The 25354-nt window shown below is 38.1% G+C and overlaps 1 protein-coding gene across 1 annotated transcript; it reads left to right on the top strand.

The window, feature by feature from the left end:
- Window positions 1–462: 462 nt before the first annotated feature.
- Window positions 463–24770, top strand: MDM1 (Mdm1 nuclear protein homolog (mouse); the record flags this gene model as incomplete). The annotated part of the gene is made up of 14 exons (XM_009577303.1): window positions 463–568; window positions 2950–3314; window positions 3767–3901; window positions 5792–5805; window positions 8181–8312; window positions 10570–10669; window positions 15513–15551; window positions 15930–16105; window positions 17480–17758; window positions 19490–19638; window positions 19762–19892; window positions 20834–21092; window positions 22165–22233; window positions 24486–24770. Coding segments are annotated over 14 exons (2061 nt in total), but the record flags the coding sequence as incomplete, so codon positions are not given.
- Between the last annotated feature and the right edge of the window lie 584 nt (window positions 24771–25354).

Genomic DNA, 25354 nt, shown 5'->3' with positions numbered 1-25354 from the left:
ACCCTGGGCCTGGGGGGCGGCGGGCCCGGCCGACCCCTGCAGCCGGCAGAAGGAGGGGGTGCAGTCGTTTCCGGGGTGCCACCGGCGAAGCGGGAAAGCGGAGACCCTTGCGCTGAGAGAGCGGTGGCTAATAAAGACGGAAGGAGTTCAGTCGTGTGGGTGACAGAGGGTTCAGGCTGTATTTGTTCCTGAAATGTTACTAGCTTAAAGGTATAAGTAAGTTTTTGCATACTTTTTGGTGTATGAAGTTATTCGATGCTGTTTCCTGCTATTCAGAGAGCAATCAAGTAGTTCTTGCTCTTCACTGGGGGTGGGTTCGGAAGATGCAGAGCAACCTGCCGGCCTAGCTGAATCCTGCAGCAGCCTTGTTGGTGTTTTTCCCCTTGGAGATCTCTTACCAACAGAAGCAGCGAAGCAGGATAGGCACCGGTCGCTTGACAGACACCCCTCTGTTTGCTGCAGGGACTGAGTGAATATAAGAGAAACTTCAAATGGAAAACCCCAGAGTTTTGTAGCCCATCCCAACAGCAGAAATCCTTGTGGGCAGGACTTCGGTCGGATCAGTTCGGTAAGCGCCCCTGAAAGCCACCCCCTCCATCGCAAACCCCGGCGCTGTCCAAGCCGGCTCCGGTAAGGATGAGCCTGGGCTGCAGGAGGTCTAGAGAGGTTTGCTGTGATTGAGTGCATGACCACAGTGAGCTGGCAGTGTTTGCAGTTTGTACACTATATACAGTTAAAAGTATATTCCTGTATATTAGAATATGTTTTTGAGTGCCATATCCTTTCTGGCTACACTGAAACTTTCTTTTAATGTTAGTGCTGTTTAAATAAAACATGAAAAATACGTGGTTTCTGACATGCATAGTAAGCTGAGTCCCAAACGTGAAGCACAGATGCAGTGTTAACCCATGCAAGGTGTGTAGAAGGAGGCATTGGGTTAACTGTGGTGCATGGAAACAGTAAGTAAAATTCCGTATTTAAGAAGAGACTAATTTAGGGCAAGATTTGATACAAAGACCTACCTTTATGAAGACCTACAGGGGCAGCTAACTAGAGAAAAAAAAGTAAAAATGGGCATTAAATGGAAAAGTTTGTGATGCTGTAGTGTAGGGGTTAGGGGTTGTAGACATTATCATGGCAGGAAACGTGGGATTGGAGAGTAGAAGACAAAGGAAATAGCATCTGGATTGAAAGGCCCATAGAGAGTTGAGGAAAAGGAGTAAGCTGCAGAGTGATGACAAGTGTAGTGCTTTGAAAAGGAGCAGTAAAAAATAGGAATTTTTGTAGTGGCACAAGACAGATTAACAAAATTGTGCAGTTCAGTGCAACCACACTATGCAGTCTATGTAATTAAGAGTCCAATATATTCATTCCTACAATATGATAAGTGTTCTAAATTATGGCCTAGTAATTAAGAACCAACTACTGGGAGTATGGTTTGTTTTCAGTTGAGATACTAGACATTTTAATAAATAATTTAATCTTGCCAAAGATTATGCTTTATATATATTACTGCTTTCTTCCATTACTGTAAAAATACATATTTCTTTAACCTTGCTTTCCTAGCACATAGCTCTGTGTATGGGCACCTGTATTGAAGAGAATAACTTCCACGAATTCTGAAACACCCGAACATCCAAACACATTAACTTCTTTTTAAAATTGTAAGCTATGGTTCTTTTCCAGTTAACTAAACTGCAATTTTTACAAGACTTGCTATAAAGTCATGAGCTAGCAATACAGCAGTTTCTCCTCCTCCTTACATTGTAGCAGTGTTTTTGTGTGTGCTTGGTGTAGTTTTCCTCCACCTTTGCATTCATTTTCACTCCCACCTCTTTTCTGGCCATTTAACCAAGTGCGTCCTCAAATGTCACTCTTGACACCTCATAGGATTTGCAGATTGTTTTTGATAATTAAGTTAGACTTATGGTTCTTCCTGTTGAAACACATAGTTGGCAGTTTTAAGAATGACTTCAAACATCACCACAAAAGGTTAACAGCTGCAAGTGCTCTGAGTTCCTCCCTGCTACTTTTCCAGTGTTTTTCCACTGGAATTATTTCCTACCACCTGTATGTGTATTTGGACATCCAGACATTCTGTTTACCTTTCACTATAGGTTGTTCTCTCTTTCTACGTTGCTTTTTCATGAGATAGGAGTTTCTCTCTTTCTTAGAAAGTGTTTCTTTCAGCCAGTTAGGGGCCTTCACTTATTTGTCCATCGCAGTTGAGCACTTTGCCATTGGATTATGATTTCCCACTTTAAATGTGTTCAGTCATTCAATCTTCTTCTTAAAATGATAGGGTAATTTTATTCTCATCTGCACGTGTAATGGCCAGCAATTCTTTAAAATAACTCAATACTTGGTTTTGTTACATAGTGTTTTTTAGAATTTTGGAAATGTTTTTGTGTTCGTACTGTAAAAAGTCAGCAACTATCTGAGGTGGTTTTAAATCACAGTTGTATTAGGTGGATAGGGATCTGTCACTGTCCTGTCACAGTAGGTGAGAACCTGTTCGGCAAGGTGTATTGTGCATGTGCAGTGAGAAGTGTTTGTGGCATTTTTTATCACTGCAGGTTCTTATTCTGTACTGTGTTAACCACATTCTTTTCACTGGCTCTGTTAATTCTGTTGTTGTTCAACTCCCAGAATTAACTTGCAAAAGATTGTCCTGTGGTCATATTTGCTTTATAGGGTTTTATGCAACATGGTCCTGGAGCACCATGTTCCCATCTCTCTTTAGTGGAAGGGAAAGGCATTTGCAGACAGGAAAGACGACAGAATTTCACAGCCATGCCCATAATTCATAGGCTGTCATTGCTCAAAGATACTAAAATAGTTTTTTCTAATAATCTAAGTTGTATGATAAACTTTCAATTTGTTCTTGTAATAGGGTGATATTATGTCTTCAATAGAATGTTTTTGTTAAACCTAATACGTCTTTTTCAGGAATCACAAGAGAACCAAACTTCATTTCCAAGAGAAGGGTACCTTACCATAATCCACAGATTTCAAAGTCCTTTGAATGGACAGCAGATTGTGATTTGAATGACGCACTTGAAACTGAAGCTCTTAGGACTGCAGAGTTGTTGCACACAGACCACAACAACAATGATGTGAATCAGGAAAAAATAGAAACGCCAGAAGGAGCCAGACTCCCCCCAAAAGTTTGGTCACATTTGGTAGAGTCTGGAGGTGAAACAGCTCTTGCCCTTCCAGAAAACAACATGAAGAGATCACCCTCTGCAGCTCCGCCAAATCAAAATGAAGCATTTGCATCTCCAAAAAAGGAATTAGAAAAAATGAGTGACGGGGTAAGGGAAGATAGATTTTTTTTTTTTTTTTTTTTTTTTAATTTGACCAGTATAAAAATTGCTAATCTGATATTTACAGTAATACATACACCAGCCTCTGTTGTCTAACTCTCTCATTAGTTCTGTATTTTGATGTTCTTCTATGTCGTAGCTTCTCTGTTGGGAGAACGGTACTTTTGAGACCAGATTTTGGTTCCACTTAGGTCAATAGGAATTTTGCCCTTCATATGCCGTCCCTCTTGATTTCAGTTAAACAAGTGTTTAGCCAATAATATATAGACTTTTGGCATTGTTGGCTATAATGAGAAAATGTACTTTGCATTCATTTAATTCATACAACCAAAAACCAAACAGTTGGTTTGAAAGTGTGGACTGAAAGGTACTTGACTTGCAAAACATTGTAGGAAAGGGAACAATCGGTGTTAATTTTTTTTTCTTTTTTATGCTGTAAGCTTCACAGAGTCCTTCAGAGGAAAGCAGGCATGAATATTTCACGTTTGAATGCTTTCCCAAGAAGTTCTGAATATCAAAGCCAATTTGTTTGGAAGAGTCCTCATGAAAAGTCACCAATACTTGCAGCTGAACAGGTAACTTTAAAGAATCCAAAAAGTAAATGAATACTTTCTTTCATGAATCAGCAAAGTTGCTTACTTTCCAAGATTTCCTTTCTTCCTCTTTGGGGGGGCGGGGTCCAAACTTGAATGCTGTTACATGGTATTTTTTTTTTCTTCCAATATACAAAAGTTAGATTTGTTTCCCTGTGATTCTTTATTGTAGTCAGGTCTGATTACTTGTTCTCGTTCTCCCTGGTTGTATTCCGTCCTTTCTAACAGGACCATTTTCTTCTGTTTGCATTAATTTACCTTAGGAGCTCTTAAGATCCCACTCAATGTTACCCTTCATTTTTATCATTTTTGTGTTACCTAATATATAGCTAATCAACAGATGAATGTTCAGGTGTTCTGTATTGTAATAACATGTCTTGCCAGTGAAATCATTCAGGTTTTGCTATTTATTCTCATGGTCTTTTATTGGTTACCACAGTTTCTTATTCTCAGTCTCCACCTCTGTGCACATATACTTCTAGGCCCTGAAGTGCATCTTTGTAGTGTTTTTTCTTTCATGAGAACTGCTTATATTTAATAGTGGAATCTTCTGATTTTGATACATACCATGAGTTTTTGGACTTTTTAGGATTGGAAATGCTGCTATTTCTAATCAGACGACAAAGAGTAACTCTGATTGTGAGACTGCTTGGTGTTTTCAATTCATTGTTACTGGGATCAGGACTTAGGAGGCTCAGTCCATCTTTTGGTCATTTTACAGTATAAAATAGGCACTTCTGCTTTTATTTTGTCTTCTGTTTCTTCACTAGGAGCATGTACATTAATGGGATTATTACAGATGGTGTTTTTACCCACAGGTAGCAGATTTGTTCAGTAACAGCTTTCAGAGGCAGTAAGTATAGGTAACTAGGATCAATCACTATAATAACTGTTCCTGTCTTTTTCTTGTTGGAATGCCAAGCAGGTGGACTTACTTTGAGATACCTGTTTCCCAGCAGTCCCTTATCCAAGGAAAACTCACTGAAATGCATGACAATAGTATAGAAGCCAAAGGATCATTTGAGGAAGAGGCAGGTCCCAGAACATCAACTTATGGAAAATTTCATAGAGAATTCCATTTGATTCTATTAGAAATCGGTTTGATAATTTCATTATTGATGCTTGTGAACATTGTGCTATTTCAGAAAAAAGACTCTGGAATCTAAAATAGCAAACTTATTTTTGCATAGCTTATACAGAATAAGAAGCTGTATAAGTCTGTAGGCACTATAAATCCTTAGATAAATAGAACTTAGAGAAAATCTAAGTATGTATAAATGTTTGCAGGTTCTAAACTTAAGATTAGAGTTTCATGATAAAAATTAGATGTATTAACAAACTGATTTTCTTTTGATTGCTATTGATATGATGGAGAATATACCTGAATACTGAATAATGACAATACCTTTCCCTTGAAGAGATTCTGTGAAAACATCAAAGTTATCCAAGTTAGGTTATAAGTCAGACCTAAACTCTTATAGCAAAGCTGGGGAAAATGTATGCTTGTGACACATGGCATGGTCTTTTAATTCAGCACCCCATGAGGAGATGATACTTGACCATGTATTAGGCAAATTCTCTACCTTGGTTTATAATACAATATTGATTGGAAAATAGTGGATAGCTCAAATTACCAAGCCCTAAGCATCCAGTTCTAAAACAGAGAACAGTTGTATGTTACTTATGGACTGAATGTGTAGTGAGGACTCATAGGGAAGTTTTATGGAATGTGTTTTAAAAATACATCCTACGTACAACTCTGAAGGTGAACTGTCTTCCCAAATAAAGTGAACTTCAGTAAGAACAGCATTTGACCACAGGTTTAACTGTGTCTGACTCCGTCACTTTTAAATGTATTTTTATCAGATTAAGTTTCTCTTCAATTTGTCCCAGAAGTTAATTAGTCTGCACGTGCTGTATTTGTACACATGACCGTCTCTCTGCTCATATGTGAGTGTATTTGCGTGAATTGGTTAACTGATTTTGAAAATTTAGCCTTGAGGTAAGCAAATCACACTCTTTTTTTTGTTTGTTTTCTTTCCCCAAAGGTTATTTGCAACACAAGTAAATCCATACCTCCATTTAAATCTCCTGCAATTATTTCTGAAACTGCATATGAGAGAAATTTCAAAGGGTCTCCTCCTGTTAAGGGTCCACAAGAGAGAGGTGGTTCAGAAGAGAAAGAATTTCCGGTTTGTGAACAAGTAAATATTTCCCTAAAAGAAAGGCATTAGTATACTTCTGTAATTCTGATTGTTCTTTTCTATAATGCGGGGGTGGGTTAATTTTGAATTTTTTTAGTTACATTTTAGAGCTGTTGCTAATGACACTGGACTGAAAATAACACTGTGCAGCTCTGCTCTTAGGCGTTTCTGTAGTGGGTTCTGTAGTTTCTGTAGTGCATTTGTTCAGTTTACAATGACATTTCAAGTGTATTTTTCCTGTCACCTTAATTTGTGAGTTTTCAAGTGGGTTGTTCTTTTTTTTTTTTTTTTTTTTCCCTAAATTGAAACTTTGTTTTTAGTCATCAGGATAGTTTCTGAAATCTAAATCTCTGATTTATGCTCTCATTGGTACCAGTGTAGTCTCTTGGTATGCAAGAGGGCTGTATGGGAGGTCTGGAACTTTTTGGATCTCATAAATCAGACATAGTGTGAATTTAAAAAATACATTCTGATGTTTGGAAGATGCCATAGTTGGAACTGATTTTCACCCAATAATTGTAATTTGAAGAAACATGGAGGAAGGGTTAAAATTCATTTGCCTTTGCCTTGATAAGTTGAAAGGTAAGTAATTGTATTTAGCACAGGGCTGTAAGAGGACATTGTGTAGCCTACATAGCTCTGTTACTCAGTTCAAAACATTAAAATGTCTTTTATGAAAGTAATTCGGCTGTCCGAGGCCTTGCATTTCCTTGTCTTGCTGTTGGCTTGGACAAACTTAAGTGGACTTTTAGGAGACATGGCTATGGCCGTTTTACCAGATACATTTAATGAAAAGGAATTGTTTCAGACTGAGATCTTCTAAAAATAGGTGAGAGCAATTTAGACTGCATGACAGCTAACCTAATTTGCAAGGTGGACATAGGAATGTCTATTTTTGTAGCAAGCTGCCAAGTGTAGTGGTGTCTAAATTCCTGTAGGTTAGCTAACAATCCTTCAGGTAGAAGAACCACATATAAGTCTCTTCAGTACCCACCTCTGTTCCTTGGTAAAACAGAAAGAGCCGTTGACAGACAACATGTTCACTAGGACCATTACTGAGCAAATGCATACTTCACATGAGTGCCTGTGGCTCAGGTTAAGCTGTTGGTACATTATATATGATTGTTGGCTTGGAGTCTTTGTAATTTAAAACTCGGACCTGCCCAGTGCTTTAAATCTCATCTGCGAATGAGGAATTTTATGTCCCCTTTTGCCTCTTTTAGCAGGTGTGAAGAAAGCTTGAAAGGCATGAGGCTTTCAGGAAGCATTTCTTTGTTTTTAATATTGGAAATTCAGGTTATGTTTTCCCAAGAGAGCTAATAAAGTGAAGGAAGAGAAGGCATGAGAAGGGAATTTTGGTGAAAGTGTCTAAAACATTTTTTGTTTATACTGATATCTCTTCTCTGATGAATATCTTGAAAAAGTTTTGGGGGATTTTGGTGGGCTTTTTTTTTTTTTGCTTTCCTTTTTTTTTTTCCTTGAATTTGAACAATATCTGTGAAGATCTCTAGCAGAATCAGAAATCACGCATGAGATTTCCAAGAGGATAACATAAGCAGAAAAAAAATATCTTTGATGTGAAAACTGAACAAGTCAATCTGACCCTTTATAAACCATAATGGCAGCAAATTAAAAATTTGCCTTTTGGTTTATTATAAATTAGTTTATATTGCTTGACTATAAAGCTAAGAGTTTTTATTTTTTTTATTTATTACAAATTCCAGAAATGTACACGTTAAGTCTTACACAACTCAGGTTAGAATACATAGGTATCGTATTATTTTATTTCTGTGTTTCATGTTAAATTCATTTTTTAAAGCATACAAAATAGATCATCTAACTAACTGAATGTTGCACTCAGAATCTTAGTTTTGGCATTTTGCTAGTTTATTTTTCTATTAACAAAGGAATGTAATATTCTTGTTTGTATTAAATATGCGAAATAGCTAACACTAATATAAAATTAACTTTTTGCGAAAGCTTGATGTCAAAAGGAATATAAGGGTTTTCAGATTGTTAGCTAATGTGGTATTTTTAAAATTATCTTTGCCTTAGAGTAAGAGGGAAGAACCGTTTCAAAAGCCAGCAGAAGATGCAGCAAAACAAGGGAAATCAGAACAGAAACATCCTAAACAAAAAAATAAGCAACATATCAGTCCAAAGCCCCTCTCTTTACATACAAGTCGTGGGTATGTATAAAATAGGAAAACCTAGCCTAGTGAACAGGTGTACAGCAGCCTAATATGTAGAATGATGGACAATAGACCTTTAACCATGCCATGTTACAGTTGCAGAGGCAAATGCCCCCTTGCAGCGCTGGGATCGAGCTTCTTGTGGGTACATCTAAACCTGGTGTTAATTTCCATCCCCTTCTCCAGGCAGTGGAAGTGGAAGCTTTGTAACCACACTCGTTCAGTTGAACCTTCTGATGCAATAATAATATTGTTAATAAATACAACATGAATGAAATTAAATTGGTGCAGTGCTGCTACTAAACTTTTAGCAAGTGCTTTGGAAGTTGTAGTCACCTTTCAAACTGCTCTCCTGTGCTTGCTCCATGTCTTAAAACTGTGATGATTGTACTTGATGTCTGCTTTTTCTAGTCTGTACCACCTTCTGTCCCAGAGTAACAAAAGCAAACACGTGAGGTAAAGGGAAGTAAAGAAATCTGCCCCGTTTAGGTAATCTGACAGGCATGGAAATAAAATAAAATTGTATGTTACTGAGCACTGTCAAAGTATCTTTTTCTTCTGCCACATACCTACATTGCAGGAACTGAATTCATGTTTCCATTTTCTATGACCTGATCTAGTTGAAGATGTCCCTGCCCATGGCAGGGGGGTTGGACTAGATGACCTTTAAAGGTCCCTTCCAACCCAAACTATTCTATGAAATACGCCAAGAGAGGTAAAAGCCCAGAATGGATGTAGGTTTTAAAATGCATAAATTAATCCATCTCTGCTGTCGTTGTGCTTAATGTGTGTCCCTGTGATTGCTTTGATTCACATGACTGGCAGTGTTAAGACATTACATTAAAGATGGGAGAGGAGACTTACCTAGGTCTGAATGCTGTTGGATATTGGGAGATAATTACAAAATTGTCACCCAAAATTCTATGAAATAAAATTGCTTTATGGAAAAGTGAGTGGATATAGTGTGGTTAAAACCTTTAACTCTTTGGTTTACATAGCTCTTTGACGTAGTAGATTGCAGTCAATTTTGCGGTGAGTACTGTGTAAAATTATTGATCATTTGCTATGACTTTTTTCATTTAAGGATAAATTTCTGCCTCTTATGCCTTCAGTGTGGTAGTACAAGACAAGAGGTTCCAAAACAGTCACTGGGCAAATAGCTGTCAAAATGTGCAAGTTCTCAATATGCAGACAGGACTGTCACTTTGTATGCAAGCTGCATTGCATGGCCTGCTTTTGCAGCAGAATGTCTGGGATCAAGGCACAGCAGTGATGTGTTTTTTGAGCTAATCCATTAGTTTTGCAACCAAAACTGAAGGAATTCTGTCAGTTTCAAAGAAAGGGACATATGGAAAGAAATTTTGAATATAAAGGTTTTTTTTGCCTTGGTATTTTTCTTTTTACAAGGTGTATTTTATTCTCTGACTTCAGGCTTTTGTGATCTATTTCTGAAGAAGGACTGAAAAAGAGGGCTTTTTCACCCAATGCTGAATATATTAAAATAAAGTTAGTAATGTTCTGAAGCAAGATTAAAAACAAAAACCTCTTTAGATTTAAGCTGATAGATCCACAGTTCAGTGCTTAAGGCCTTGAAGTATTGCTTATTGCCTGCTATAGGTTAGATTATGTTAATTTTTCTGTGTTTGTATGTGTGTGGCAGAAGGGAAAATGAATCCATCTTTTCAAGTACTGAGGCCTTTTGAAGATCAAAGCCAGTAGGACATAGTTAGATGAATTATACTGACCATTGTTCTGGTAGTCAGATGTTTCTAGCCCCAACAGTTCACCCCACCCATATGCAGAGTGCCTTTAGAGTGGAGTTCATAGAAGGAAATGTCTTGGACACGTGAGTGCCAAACCAGGCATTTTTACTTAAATGCACCTTCATCAGTGACTTAAACCAAGATGCTGCACTGTGCATTGAAGTAATTGAGGCTTATGTGTGTATGACATTCTGCTGATTTGGCTGTCAGGGCAAAAGCTGCTGGCAGAAGGGTTGTGAGGAAAAAACAACAGGAGTAACTACTTGAAGAGCCACCAGCTGTGAATGAGCTTTTTCACAGCTTTCCTAGTTGTGTCCGTATGGATGAGCTGTGTTTCAAGGCATGCGTTTTTCGCATCTCAGCCCTGGCATTTAAGTGCAAGTATACTTACGCTTGTTGATATAACTTTAAAAGTGCTCTTAAAGAGTATTCCGGATATTGAGCTTTACCCTTTCTGTCTTTTTTTCCTCTCCTCATTCTTGATTTCTTAGGAAGATGAACACTGAATATAGGTCAAAATTTTTGTCTCCAGCCCAGTATTTCTACAAAGATGGAGCTTGGTCTCGTATTAGGAGTAAGGTTCCCAACCAGGTGAGTACGCTTAAAAAATCTGAAGCCTGAGTATGCTTTGTATTTTGATTTTTAGGTGCAAAAAACTTTGAATTGTGGTGCTTATAAGATACAGTTTTGAGATTGTAATGCTAATGACTCAAGCTCCCAAAGGTGAGTATACAAAGATGATTAGGTTCTGACAAGTCAGTTTAATATATAGCAAGAAAAAATAAGAGATGGTATGACTTGAAGAATATATTAATGTGACATCCAAAGTGAGGGAGGAGTTTTGTTTCCCTTACAATGAGAATCATTTAGAACAGAGTCTCTTGGAGCAGATAATCTCAGCGTTGATGTTCAGCCCAGTTTTAACAAGCAGACGTTTTCAAAACGCAGAATTGGATAATAAGAGATTCCAAGGGAATAAAAGGAAAAGGCCAACATACGTATCAGCCTCGGTCAGCTTGATAGTCAGGCTGAGTTTGTTAGCTTGCCATGCTGAATCCATTCAAAGCAGTCAGCTGAATTCAGTCATACACGGCATAAAATTGAGAATTTCTCTTGCAAGTTTCAGCCAATCTAAGTATTTTCTTGTAGTTTCTTTCAGTAACTGCGATCAGTATTATACTGTATAGGAACTCATTTGACAGAACTCTCACAATGCTGAACAGCTTCAGGACCATAGGATTTCTTAGCAGGATTATTCAGTATGATATCCTGAATTAGTCAAGTAAATCAAAACCGTTAGCCGTGTGCTAAAAACTGCTAGAGCTAGTTCTGCAACAGTCAGATTTCACTGAATTGACTTGGGCTTCTTCCAGCTGATAGAGGGAGCCTTTGAGAGACACTGTGCACTGCTAAATTTGTGGCAAATACTTGGAAGTGTGAGTTTCCTCATCAGTTGGGACCAAGCTGATGTGGAAGGTAGAATGGGAGCGGATGGCTCTAGGCTGTTGGGCTTTGAGATTTTGAAAATAACATTCTCTGAGAATTGCAGGAGTAGTGTGGTAGCATTCAGTTCTGTGTTTTCTCGCTGGACTTAATCTATCAAGTAATTTTCTTTTTAGGCAAAAAGAAATATATATTGAATATATACAAAATACTCAATGAGAAATAGGTTGCAAAGTTTAAAGTATATTGTAGTATGCAATGATTCATAATCAGGTTTCGTGTATGCATGCATGAGGTAATCCATTCTGTGCAAACAGCCTCAAGAGGATGTTAGAGGACTAAAAACAAGCAATATTTTTATTTTTATATGTATTGATATATGCATTAGATTTACTGTAACTACGGCTGTAGAATATTCTGAACTATTGCATGCAGCTTGACTAAGTGGTATACAGAATGTTTCTGTAGAATATTATGTCGTTTTTCTGGCATGCAAGACTTTCATTTGGTGACTGGATATTGCATCAGTAACATTCAAAACAGCCAGGAGCAGTGCTCAGCTTCAAGAGCAACTGACTGGTAGGCAAGTAAAGGGAAAGGGACGTGTTGCCTTGGAGTGTGTTGTGTTTGCGGCACAGCCAGCTGGGAGGAGTCACTGCAGTGCAGTCAAGGGAAAGAATGAGGAGACTGCAAGTGGAGGATGGATGTTCTGCTTTACCAGGCAGGATCCTTTATGGGTCGTGTTTCAGAGATATAGGAAGTAAATATATGTGGCATTTAATTAGACTGTATGAGAAACCAAGAAATTCCCACACTGTAGATAAGTGTTTTGGATGTGTCTGACTTTTCCATGGAGATTTTCTTGCTGGCAAGGGAATTGCAGGAAACTAGAAAGAAGTCATTTGGCTGTAGGCATGAAGAATTAAAAAAAGAATTATTAGGATTTTTAGGGCCTTTTAAATGAAGGAGTTGTGCTGGGTAGCTGGAAGAGCCAAATTCATTTTAAGACTATAATAACGAATATTTTATTGATGACAAATGTGCTTAGATTACATACACATTTTTGATTACATACACATTTTTATGTATGCATACCTATATTAGATCCAAGTATGAGTTCATATAGAAGAGACTTTTATAATTGGAATGACCTGAATTTCTCCTGTCTCTGTTAGACTTTAAATCACATGCCTGTGAACATATGTTGTGGTTTAACCCCAGGAGGCAGCTGAGCCCCCCCCAGCCACTTGTTCACTCCCCTGCAGTGGGATGGAGGAGAGATTCGGAAGGGTGAAAGTGAGAAAACTCGTGGGCTGAGATAAAGACGGTTTAATAGGTAAAGCAAAAGCCACGTGCACAATCAAAGCAAAACAATGAATTCATTCACTACTTCCCATCGGCAGGCAGGTGTTCAGCCATCTCCAGGAAAGCAGGGCTCCATCACACATAACGGCTACTTGGGAAGACAAACACCGAACATCCCCCCCTTCCTCCTTCTTCCCCCAACTTTTCTTGCTGGACACAGCATTATATGGTATGGAATATCCCTTTGGTCATTGGGGTCAGCTGTCCCAGCTGTGTCTCCTCCCAACTTCTGTGCCCCCCCAGCCTACTCGCTGGTGGGGCAGTGTGAGAAGCAGAAAAGGCCTTGACGCTGTGTAAGCACCTTTCAGCGATAACTAAAACATCCCTTTGTTATCAACTCTGTGTTCAGCACAAATCCAAAACATGGCACCATAAGAGCTACTATAAAGAAATTTAACTCTATCCCAGCCGAAACCAGTACAGCATATCAAACTAGTTTTGCTAGTAGACAAAGAATAATATTTAGCTTGTGTAAACGTGTTACTGTGTGGGATTTTTTTCTATATGGAGTTTTTTAACTTGCTATTGTCTTGTTAATATTTCCATATGTTTCACTGAGAGTTGTAATTCTTAATAAGAAGCTTTTTGTGGGTGTAGTGAAAGCAAAGAACAAGGTTAAAGCTTGGAATTTTCTGGTCTTCAAGACAGGTTGGCAGAAAACCAAGGTTAATTCTTAAAACCTCTGTTAATACAAGAATAAAAATCCTGATAGACCTGATTATTGGCCAGGCTTTTTTTTTTTTTGTAGCATCCATCAATATTTTTGTTCTAAGAACTACAAGATGGGATCCAGCATGGCTAAAATAGTAGGACTGAATAAAATATTTCATTAATGGTTAAGACATAAGAAAGAATCTAGCCATTTGAGAAATACGTTAACAGCAGATTAATGAAGTACGCGTAACTTGAAAAAAGTGTCAAGCACATAGGTTTTGTTGTACTTTGGCCATTCACAGTATAGGCTGCGCAACAGTCCTTTTAGCTTCTACATGATTCCATATCTCTTCCCATACTAATGCACTGACATGAAGAAAAACGTTCTTCAAAGCTGTATCTAACCTCTACGTCTGGTGGGTTGTTGAGACTCACCCCTGCCAAAGGTGCCTACAGAACCTCTCTCACTTAGCATAAGTGATTAGATGATAAGCTCTGACTGATCCAGTCTGGTTTCTCCCTTACTTGGGACTGCACATGGGTAACTTTGGGTCCAAAGCAGACTTTCTGAAGTTCTGAGCCCAAACAGGCCAGTACCATAATAGAATCCTGGTATGACCTTAGCCATAGTGATTACTCCTGGACTGCTACTCTGCAATATATTATTAAGGGTTGCTTTTCAGCAGTCGAATGAAAAAATCTCTTTGAATTATGCTTTTGAAAAATTAATGTGGGCAATTCATAATCACAGTAGGACTCTCTGGGGCCTGTGTCCTGCTGAGATAATGCTGCCCGCTGAGTCACTGAAGGAGGCAGTTGTCCTTTGTACTTCTTCACAATTCACTGGAGACATAGTATTCTTCCTCCCCCTGCAGTGTCCTGTTGCTCTGGATTTATATTCCTTCTGTTGTGGCTATCATAATTAATTTTTCATTCTTCTACTTAAAGTGAATAATCCAGTAAATCACTTGCACCTCAAACTTTAAACTTTCCTCTTAAAATGACAAGCATATATTTTTAATGGGCTATTCTTTGGAAGTTTAGCACGTCAAATTGTGGGATGTTAGCTGGCATGTATTTCCATTTGCTGCATCCAGTTACTTTTAGGGGGTTTAGCGGAATTTGGCCCTCTAACTGTTCCTTGCAGGAAGAACGATGCGAAGTCTTTTGTGAAAGGAAAATAAATAAGAAAAGCTATGAAAAATGTGCTAGAGGAAGTGTCAGTGTTACTTTCCTGCTCGTTGACAAAATACTTATTTCCTGTGAACCATTTTGTAGTGAGACAGAATTCACACAACAATATCACAAAGTTATTTTTAATAATTTAAACCTGAAGGTTTTGTTGTTGCTTTTTCTTCCTGCACTTTAATTGTGTTTGGGTGAAGGACACAAGGCAGTGTGAGTGTTTAAATAGTTTTAACTATAAAAATGATAACTGTGTAATCAGCAGTATAATGTCTAAAGAGAGGCTTATCACTTTTATTTTTTTAAGACTAAACCTGAGATCTGAACAGTTTTGTATCTGATTCTTACAGTTACTGATAGCCTAGAAGGAATGATTTTGATACAGTAGCACCAAGAGTTCTCATGTAATCATTAGCTCCCCACTGAGATAAGATTAATGTAGCTAGAGATAGTTGCAGTGTTGACAGCATACAAACTCAGTATTATACATGCACAGAGATCTGTTGACTTGAAATAATCATAAATTGGTGGTGAATGTATTTTTGAGTGTTGAAGCTTAGAAATCTAAATTAATTTCCTCAAGGTTGGCAAAAACTGGTGAAACTGGTGCTGATATATTTGTTTTACAGCTTTTTACTGAATCTCAGGGAGGCAGCATAGAGCTATGTTGACAGGTTTTTAGTAATTAATTTCTTAGACTGAAATAAAGTTACCAGGGTGATAATAACTGTACAGTGTTGAGAGAAAAATAAGAAATTTAAAAATAATTCTGTATTCCTCTCCTTAGGCATCTCAAAACACCCTAAATTCCATGTGGTATATGGAGGTTGGTTGCATCTAAGTTCCTGTTTCAGTGTTTGGAGCACTGTGTCTGAGCGCTGATGGAAAATCTAGAATCCAGCACTAAACTTATTCGTAGTTGCTGCATAACTTTTTGTGCTCATTGAATGAATAATTGACAATTTTGCTTCTGCTTCATGGCTCAAACATGCAGACTAAATACCCACTTTTGTTATTTTTGCTTTCCTTTCGTTGCATTTACTGTGGCATGCAATGTTTGTGCTGTGGGTGGCCTTGTATTATGAGTAACTTGCCTTTCTCCTCTAGCTGCCATTAGCTAATGCAAATACTTATTGAACATAATAATAATAGCCTATTAGTGAACTTTAAACAGACATGCAACTTATGAAATCTTCATGTGTAGGTGAGAGAACTTCGAGAAAGAGCAAAGGCTTACAGGCAACGAGTAGAGGGAACACACTTCTCCCGATACCATCTCAATCAGATCCTGTCCGATAATAACAGTCTTTGGGATGTGTCCTCAAATTCCAGTTCAGAAGAAGGCATCAGCAACAACATCAGAGCACTAGATCTTGCAGGGTAAGGTCATCATTCCTGCCTATTATTCTGCAGCTTTGAAATAGAGCAGAGAGATCTTGGATGTTTGACTGTATTCAAGATGCGATTGGACAGAGTGCTCAATAATCTCATCTAGGCTCCCTTTCCCCACGGAAGGTTGGACCAGATGGTGTTTCGAGGACCCTTCCAACCTGGGCTGTTCTACAATTCTGTGATATGTAAATTCTCTAGAACAGATGAGGGCGTTTACCTTTTCACAGATACATCTCTTGATATGTGCTCAAATTGAAAACGAGGCACAGTCCAGTCTTCTGAAAGAAGAGAAAACTACTCCTTTATAATTCTCCACAAATGCATATTTAGTGTGGCAACCTTAGTCTCATCAAGTCTGGAGGAATTTCGCACTGAGTCATACTGAAGTAGTATTCTTCTTTCCACTGGAATGATATGAAATATGTTTTGCCTGCTCAAACGTTATCAATGTTCTTGTCAGGATTAATTGATCTTGTGGTTGAGTCTTAGACACTTTTTAGTTCTGTGGTGAAGACTTAGGAACTGGAATGGTGTACATCCATTTTCTCCTTTCTTTGCAGGCCATCAGAATTGGCAGATACTAAATCCCTTGCTAGGAAAATTCAGAATTAGTATTTCAGTAAAATGTACAGACAGCTATTGCTGAAGCAAGGAGGAAAAAAAAGCCGTATTTAAAAACAGTGCCTTGGATGCCTCTGTCTGTAGTCCACTTAGAGTGCTGTGCATGCACTACTTGTCTTGTGTGTGTGGGAGGGATCTACCCATTTGCATGACTGTAGCTCTAACAAGGGTTCGGGGATGACATGTAAAAGAGTATTTATTACACTATAATGTGTGATATTAAGTATGGTGTAAATTTTTTGGTTTACTGGTTTGTTTTTTTGCCTGTGAAATACAGATCCTTTTACTGATTTTATTTCTGTGAACTGGGCTAATTTGCACTGATTTCTCTGAGCAGTTGAGAGTTTAAGACTTTCAAAAGTTGTGTGCAAAGAGGAGTCTTCTAAACTGCTTGGATTTCAAAATTGTGCCATCAGACAGTCCCTATGCGTGGAACTACTTATTTTTTGAGCACTTCTGATAATCTAACTTGTTGTTTAAATTGGAAATAGAGCCTTAATTTTACATTACATTTTTGGAAATGGTCATCCAGAAAGAGTTTTCATAGAATCTAGTTTGAAAATGGGTTATGCTTAAACATCAGTTAAAACTTCAGTGGAAATTTAACCATTCATCATGTCAACTGTACCACTTTTTAATATCTGAGCTGTACTTTTGGCAAAGGACTCAACTGGATGAACATAGACACGTGTATTATCGTGCAAATCAATGGTATGAAACATTACTTACTTTATTACCTAGAGTTTCTGAAAAAGAGACTGCACCAAGCCCCAAAATACTGCAGCAACCTGACTCCAGAGAACAGCCACACCAGGATAGCACTGAGAAGAAAGACATGTCAGCTGCTCTAACTGTTCCAGTCAAAAGGCGTTTAGTTTGGAGTGAACAAGAAGGAACTGAAGAAAGGGAGAATCGGCAATCAACAGAAGAGGAAGAAAAACAAGACGAACAGGCTGCAGTCGTGGCTCAGCAGTTAGAAGAAAACGATAAGGGTGCCAATGAAGATAAGAAAATTGAAGGGTAAAACTGAACATTTTTGTGGTGTATATATATAATATTTTCCTCTAACACCTCAGAAATTTGTAGATTAACTAATTTTTGTTTTAAATCAGATTTACTTAAGAGCTTAAGATAGCATAAGTTGGTGTGAAACTACTTTTGTTTTTAACAGTATAATAAGGAATGAGAAAGTTCAAGACATTGAGCTGGTTAATGGAAATGGATCTATCATTAAGAAGACTGGATTTCTAACTTGCAAGACAGAAGTTTGTAGACCCATGAGCAATTCTAATGTTTTTTTCCAAAACTATAAAATTTGCAGTATGGGCCTCTCAGAACAGACTGTTCATTACACAGCAGCCAAGTGTAGTGAAAATTAAAGCTCACAATTTGCTTCAAATTGGCGCGTAGGATTGATAGGACTGAAGGGATAGAATACATGCTAATCTTGTACTTAAGCATCTGTCTTTCTTAAAAAAAATTCCTGGGCAAAAAAAGACTTGGGACAAAAAAATAACTAGCCTCCAGTAATCACCAGTGATTATGTTACTGAGCACAGGTGGGAAAAAGGTGGAGGGGTATTTAGAAATAATGAGAGATCAATTCAGTATGTGCATAGTACTGTATTTGACAGTTGAAAGATCTAAATTGTATCTAGTTACAGAAGTCTCTGGCTTTTTACTGTGCAAGTTTTGCATACTTTTTTTGGTAGAACAATATTTTAGTTTGATAGATATTTTAAATCTGAATAACTTTGGCCCTTGTTACCATACCATCTAAGCATTTTGTATTCCTTATTGGGTTTTATCTCTGGTGTTGCAGCACGAATCGAAGGTAAGGAATTGCAATTGTCTCCTCTGGGAATAAGATCCTGTATGCAAAACCCAGGCAAAGAAAGACTGAGATGCTAGACTCAAATAGAAATTAAATGCAGGCTTTCAAAGCCATCATCCTGAAAACCTTCTTAAATTTCTATCTAATTCTAGAGATTATCTAGTTCATAGATATGTCTCTGATTGACATTGAAGATTTTCTGTCATCCTGCAGTGTGGTGATGTGTATGCTGAGATACGCCCTGGACTTGGCCATGCAGAGCAGCTTAACACTTGCATGTTATCTAAGCCTGCTTGAGAGCTAGAAATGAGGCATTCTTTGCCTAGATGTCCTCAGAGTGTGTCTAGTGTGCACTGATAGGATCAGGTTCCTTGCACAGCATGGGTATGCTGCCACCTCCTTTTGAAATGCATCTGGAGGAAGAAGACAGAAGTGGTAGTGCTGATTTATTTAATAACCTGGGGGCTAGAGCGGTTACATCAATGTGGGATACTTGGTTTCAGTTCCACCACATTAACTGAAAAGAGTCAAACCCACATTCCCACCTCTAAGGTGGCAACGAGGTTCTAAGTTTTTCTGGGTGTGTACTCTTTCCGGCCATCCTGTTGAGTCTGCTACTGTACAGCAATATGTTCAAGGTTTATTGGGACAGAGGGAGCCTGAATTTACAGCTTGAGACCGTTTATGTATTTTATCCAGTTACATTAAAAAAAAAAATACAGAAACTGAGGCTCAAGGTCTGGAATCCAGGACTCCCCATTGCAAGCAGATGTTGTAGCTACAGGCTGTTGGTGTTTTATGGCCCTAACTGTCTTCTGCCTTAGGCTTCATTGGAGGAATGTATTAGAAACAAAAAGCTTGAGTGCAAGACTCCTGAGTCCTTAGATAATCCTTTAATAATTTCTCATTTTTTTTCAGTGAGAATGCCTTAGTATTGAATTCTTCTGCAGCTGTGTCAGATTCTTCTTCTGCATCCTCAAGGACAGGCGGCAGGCTCCCTACTCCGAAGCTGAAAGCGCTTGGTGGAGCTCAGAGGACTCATCATGATCTCACTACCCCAGCTGTTGGTAAAAAGACTTTTAAATGCAAAGCAGTATTTCAAGAACTAAAGCAAAAAAAAGACATGTATGAATTAATTTGTTAGGTTATTTAAGGTAATAAAGCATTTTTCATCTTCTCCACTACAATAGGAGGTGCGGTTCTAGTGTCTCCTCCTAAATTCAAGTCTTCATCTTCACAGCAGAGAACACGAGGTTTAGGAACAGACCCTTCTTCAGCTAAGCAAGGTGCAAGAGAAGCTTCAAAAAGAAGGTCCTTCCGGGTAAGCCAGAAAAGAGACTTACCGTTATGCATTTTAGGAATGCACTTTTTAAGTAATTGTGAATAATTTATTTAATAAATCTTTTTCTTGAGTTGTCATTTACTATTCTAAAATTCTCAGCATCTGTGACTAAAAAAGGCTGATGTCTGAATAAATAATTTTTCTTGGGGTATCAAGCAGAGGAGTTGAGACTATTAGAGTGACATTGGATGAGCTCCATTTTGGCTTTTTCTGCTAAATGCACAGGATCTGTTTAAAAAAAAAAAAAAAGTTGCCATCAAGAGCTGTTGATTTCCCCATTAATGTTACTGTAGCTTGCCACTGACATAGAGCACAGCTCTAGATTCCTTGACTTGAAAGAAATTAAAGAAGGAGAGGTTGGGTGCCTATGTACAAGATAGGTAAATGTGCTGTAATAGTTTCATTCTCCCTTTCCTTTACTTTTGTGCTTCTTTTACTTTGCAGCTTGCATAGTTGCTAAAAGAAAAATAGAATAACTGTCTTCCTCTCAAAATCGTGGTTTTTTGGTCAAGTTGTGCTTAGTCCGAGTTCTACAGAGACAGCTAGCATTTCATTGCATACATCCTCTGTAGTAAGTTCTGTAATAGAAGCAGACACAATTGCATGAAAAGTTGGTTATGTTGGTTTAAAATCTAAGAACACAGTTTTTTGCTGTGAAGAAGATAAGCTTTTGGTTTGACCTGACTAGATTACTTTCAGACCATGTTAAACATGATTATTAGGAATAGATTTTCTTTATGCTGTCTCACAAGCTTGAAATACTTATTCTTCCAGTACTATCATGAGAAGTGTAACAGTGTAAAGCCAGCATTTGTTGCATATGTGAGGATCTGTACTGGAAGTCTGTATATGAGATGTTGGGTTTTTGGTTTTTTTTTCTTGTTGTTTTTTTTTTTTTTTTTCTTTCTATTGTGTTTTAGCCTGATGTGGAAGTGGAAGCTGTTTCACTCCATACCTCTCCACCTGCTGGGCTGGGAACTTTGGATCCTCTGCCACTTAGGCAGGATCAGTGGCCTCCTAACAGTGTTTCTGATGAGCAAGTTCCTCTTGCTTCAGCCCATCAAGAGTGTTCGTCTACACCTCCTGTGCTGAAGTCAGCCAAAAGCTGCTCTGTGCCTTGCTGGAGTCCCTCTCGTCGTATTCAAGGGACTCTCAAGGATCCAGAATTCCAGCATAATGGTGGGTTCTGTGTATTAACTGGCTGTGTTAGACTGCTGCAGGGTAGAAATGGCTACCGTGCAGTGTTCAGGCCAAGAAAGTGCTGAGCTTGCTGTCTTACAGACTTTACGAAGAATGTGCTGTTTGTAAACAAAAGCTTTTCTACTATATGTTTAGTCTTGCTGAGGAAATGTGCACAACTCTCCACCTTAGTTTCAGATTCCACTAATATAATTGTATTCCAGTGGTCTGTTGTCTAATTTTGCCTTATTAATTTCAATAAGTACTTACTCATTATGAGAATAATTTGGTTTAGCATGAGCAGTTGTAATTTTTAATCTTTAGGCTACAACTGGATGCCGTGACACTTTTCCAGCTGCAATCACCAACAGCGGTGTGTAACTGGGGACCTTTATAGTGTGGTATTATTTTGCAGGAGTTGTGGATTTCAGAAAGATAAGCTCCTTAAATATTTCTGCAGGATATGGAAACAAAAAAGCCATCTATAAAAGATTTATTGGATATTGAGAAAACCCATTTCTTGGCTGAGGAGGAATTCATGCTGGAGCATTTTTAACAATGTTTAGGGGTACTGGGGACATAAATTCGGTAAAGAAAAGAATCCTTCACCCCTTAGTCAAAATAAATTTTATGTGCTTACGTCTCCATTCCAGAAAGACTTTCTGTAGCTGCTTAAGGTCCCACAATTCTTGGTCCTTTTATTATAAGGATTAGCTAAACTGAAGTAGTATTTCCATTCTAGAATGGAACAAGTAGTTGTCAGGTTAAGTGGGATGGTGAAATCCAGAGAATTTCCTTGGAAAGAGGTTAGAATCGGTGCTGTGTTCTAGCTCTGCACCTTGAGTGCAGTTCACTAAGTAACTTGTAGCATCTACCAAAGACAGGTACCTTGAAAAGAATGCAGTGAAGTAAGTTTAGAGTAAAGGAGTCTCGTGGAGTTTTTGGTATGTTTCCTATTTATAAGACTCATGTTTTGGAAATAATGTAACATTTAAAAATGTTCTAAAATGAAATATTATCCTTTGTCTATTTTGAAATGATTCAAAACTGTGCCTTTGACTTTTTGTCTTAGGGAATGTTGGCAATCCAAAAATGAGATCTTTCCAGTTACCCCTTCAGGAAAGAAACTATAATGATGAAGGTATTTCTTGTCACAAAGTATTGTTGTACATCATGTGTATATTACCTAGATTAATTTAAACTTTTGCACTAATGTGAGACATTTCTGAACGCAGTAAGTAATACGTTTGCATTAATAACTACTGCATTGTTTTCATCAAAATAATTTGAAAATGTTCGTCCTAGTAATCTGAAGTATGAATTTGAAGGTATATTCTAGTATGAATAAACCATTACGTACGGCTGAAAATTAGACCACTGTGGCTCAATATGGCTACTATAGCTTGCTCAGTTCCATACCTAAAATCGTTTCCTCCCCACACATTTTTTTAAGCCTTTGTGTTGATAGCAACAGAAGCAAACTGCAAAATGATCAGAGCCCAGGTTGCAGCTGCAGTAACTTTGGATGCAACTTAAAAGGTACCAAAAATCTTAAGATAAAGATTTTGCTTGTGAGACTTCAGCACCAGATATGCAGCATAAAATGGTTCCTCTGACTTTAATTTTCACACCTGTTCTTCTGCTCAGTGTATTAGAGGTACTTATGGCATCCTGTTACTCTGATTGCTGTTTTGGCCTTTTTTTCTGTTTACTGTAAAGTTAATCTGGGCAAGCAGCCAGTGCACAGCCCACCGGTGCATCTTCTTGGCCCTTTTATGGGCAGACACAAATAAACTCTTTCAGTAGCATGAGTCAATCAAAGGCACTGTAGCCTCATTAGCTTGAGCTGCTACAGCTTGTTTCTTAGCATGGTGTGTGAGGTTGAGCTTGGTGTGGTTCTGTGCTAGTTGCAATCACCTGTGTTTGGTTCAGATTAGAGTATGGGCAGAGCAAGCTTATATCTGATTGCAGTTTATTTATAGATATACCCCAGAGCAACCAAAAGCTTTTTTCTGTATCCCTTACGTTTGTTTGCTCCTTGGTTTTAACCAAGGTTTAGGGCTATTCTCTGTTTTACTCATTGCAGTTGGCTGGAAACATGTGGGTTGTGCAGATGGCTCAGCCAAGCATCTGTGTACCTACATAAAACATGCAAAATCCTATTATATTCTGCAGCTTCCCACAAGCTTGCTGCACACAGATTAAATGCTGTAACTGCTCTTTCTTTTTCTTTTTTTTCCTATGAGCTAAGTGATGATGTATGAGCTTTCAGGAACAGGTGCAATGTGCCAGCTCACAGATATTTGATATGCCCATATTTGTTCACGTATATACAAACCTGGGAGTTATTCCAATGACATGTCTGTTTGCAGAAGTGCAGTTAGCAGTTTTCTCGTATGTGGAAATATAGTTGTTATGCATAGTGTGTGAGCCTTTTACGGGCTGTTTGGTTCACTGTATTTCAAGAATTTAGAAATGCTGTTGAAAAGTTAATTGAAACACTGACAAAGTACAGGTCCAGTTAGGATTGAGTTGTGGAATTTTTTGTTGTTTTTTTGTTGGTTGTGGGGGCTGGAGAATAGTGATACAGTTCTTTTTAATCCATTGCAGGAAAATGGGTGTAATTAAGGTCATTTTTCATAGAGAGCATCTTGACAGAGCTGTAGCAACATTTTAATAATAATGTTAAAGAAGTATAATGTTGCACATTATCGGAGAAGCAGCATCCAGGCTGCTTAATTTTAAGAGATCTGCTGGGTGTGAAGTGGACCCTATATTCAAAAGGAAGACCTTTCAAAAGTACATTTTTAAAGCATGCTTCTTTTGTCTTTGTGTTAAACTTCCTGTTTTCTTCAGAAGGCACATTTCTTTTAACAGCTTGTGGCACACCAGCTGGTTTTGGCACAGAAGGGCTCTTTTTGCAACATAGGTTCTGATGTTTTAGTCGTGTTATTCTAAGGTTGTCCACTTTGCTTGAAGCGGTGGGTTGCTTTCATGAGTATGTCATTATCAGAGTCTAGCCCATACAGGCTTCAGTGGCAGAGGAATGATTTCTGAGGTCTTCTGACACAGGAGAGTAAATGTAAAGATGACTTGGAGAGTTGGGCAATTCCCAGGTGACAGTAGGGATCTCATTCGGGAGTTTTCAAGAGCTGGGCATGTAGCTCTCTTAAACTTACCTAGCATCCTAGTAGCTTTCTAGTGAGATTCTTCTCCAGCCTGTCAGTTACCAAGTAATAGTATTAAAGTGTATTGTGGTACTATTTTAGCATCCATTGTGAAAGAGGGCATAAAAATATTTGCACTTTTAAAGTCTGCCATGAATGTCAACTGTGTTTTAATATGTATATTTAATCTTCCTGTTTACTTTTTCCCTTGTTGCTTTCCCCACAGATGACAGGTTGTCTCAGATTTCTGCTCGCTCGGCAGCATCTAGCTCACTTGCATCTCAGATACTGGAACGAGCTCAGAAGAGGAAGGATTTCTGGAGCAAGACATAATCTCTCCCACCTGTTGTATAGAAACTGTTCTGTAAAATTATTTATTTTTTATAGTTTGTAGTGTACGTTTTTTAAAATTGTGATTGCAGATATCATGCAGCATCCTTTCACTTATCACTAATATGGCCCAACTTTTAGGACTTGCCATCCCAATTTAAAATTTCAATATTTAAACCAGTGTTGAAAATGTAGGTCCTTTGTATCTTGGAGTTCTGTCTTAATTCACTATGTCACAACAGCCATGTGGAGTTTTATTTTTTTTTACAGTGGCACCTTTTGCAACTGAGATGATTAATTTTTTATGCAACCTGTGTGTTACTTTTCAAGGTATTCTGCTGCAGTCATGCAGTATGACCTGGGACAGTATTCAGGGGCAACACCATCATTCACCAAATACCTCAGTTGCTTGATTTTAACCAGCTGTTTTAAAGGCAACTGTGGTATATTTGTTTATGTTACTGTATGAATTGTCAGTACAACATAGTGCTGTAACAAAAAGTTACTTTTACTACTTACTGCTTTTAACCTGTTACCAAAAAATTCTTATTATTTCTTAATGAAGCTAACATGGAACATACAGGAGTTTGAGAAAAGGACACTAAGCATTAGCGTTTGTTCATTGTCCACAGTTTTGTGGCCAGGATGACTATTAGAGTTCAATGTGTACAGGACTGCAGTTCATCAGAAGTACTGGTGTGAACATGTATCTTTTTGTGGGCAAGACCTGTGTTTAGTGTTAATTTCAACTTCTCTAGAAAAAGC

The sequence above is a fragment of the Fulmarus glacialis genome, unplaced genomic scaffold (assembly GCF_000690835.1).
Source record: "Fulmarus glacialis isolate BGI_N327 unplaced genomic scaffold, ASM69083v1 scaffold545, whole genome shotgun sequence".
Lineage (NCBI taxonomy): Eukaryota > Metazoa > Chordata > Aves > Procellariiformes > Procellariidae > Fulmarus > Fulmarus glacialis.
Note: the sequence above shows the minus strand (reverse complement) of the source record. Positions and strands in the feature narration are given on the sequence as shown.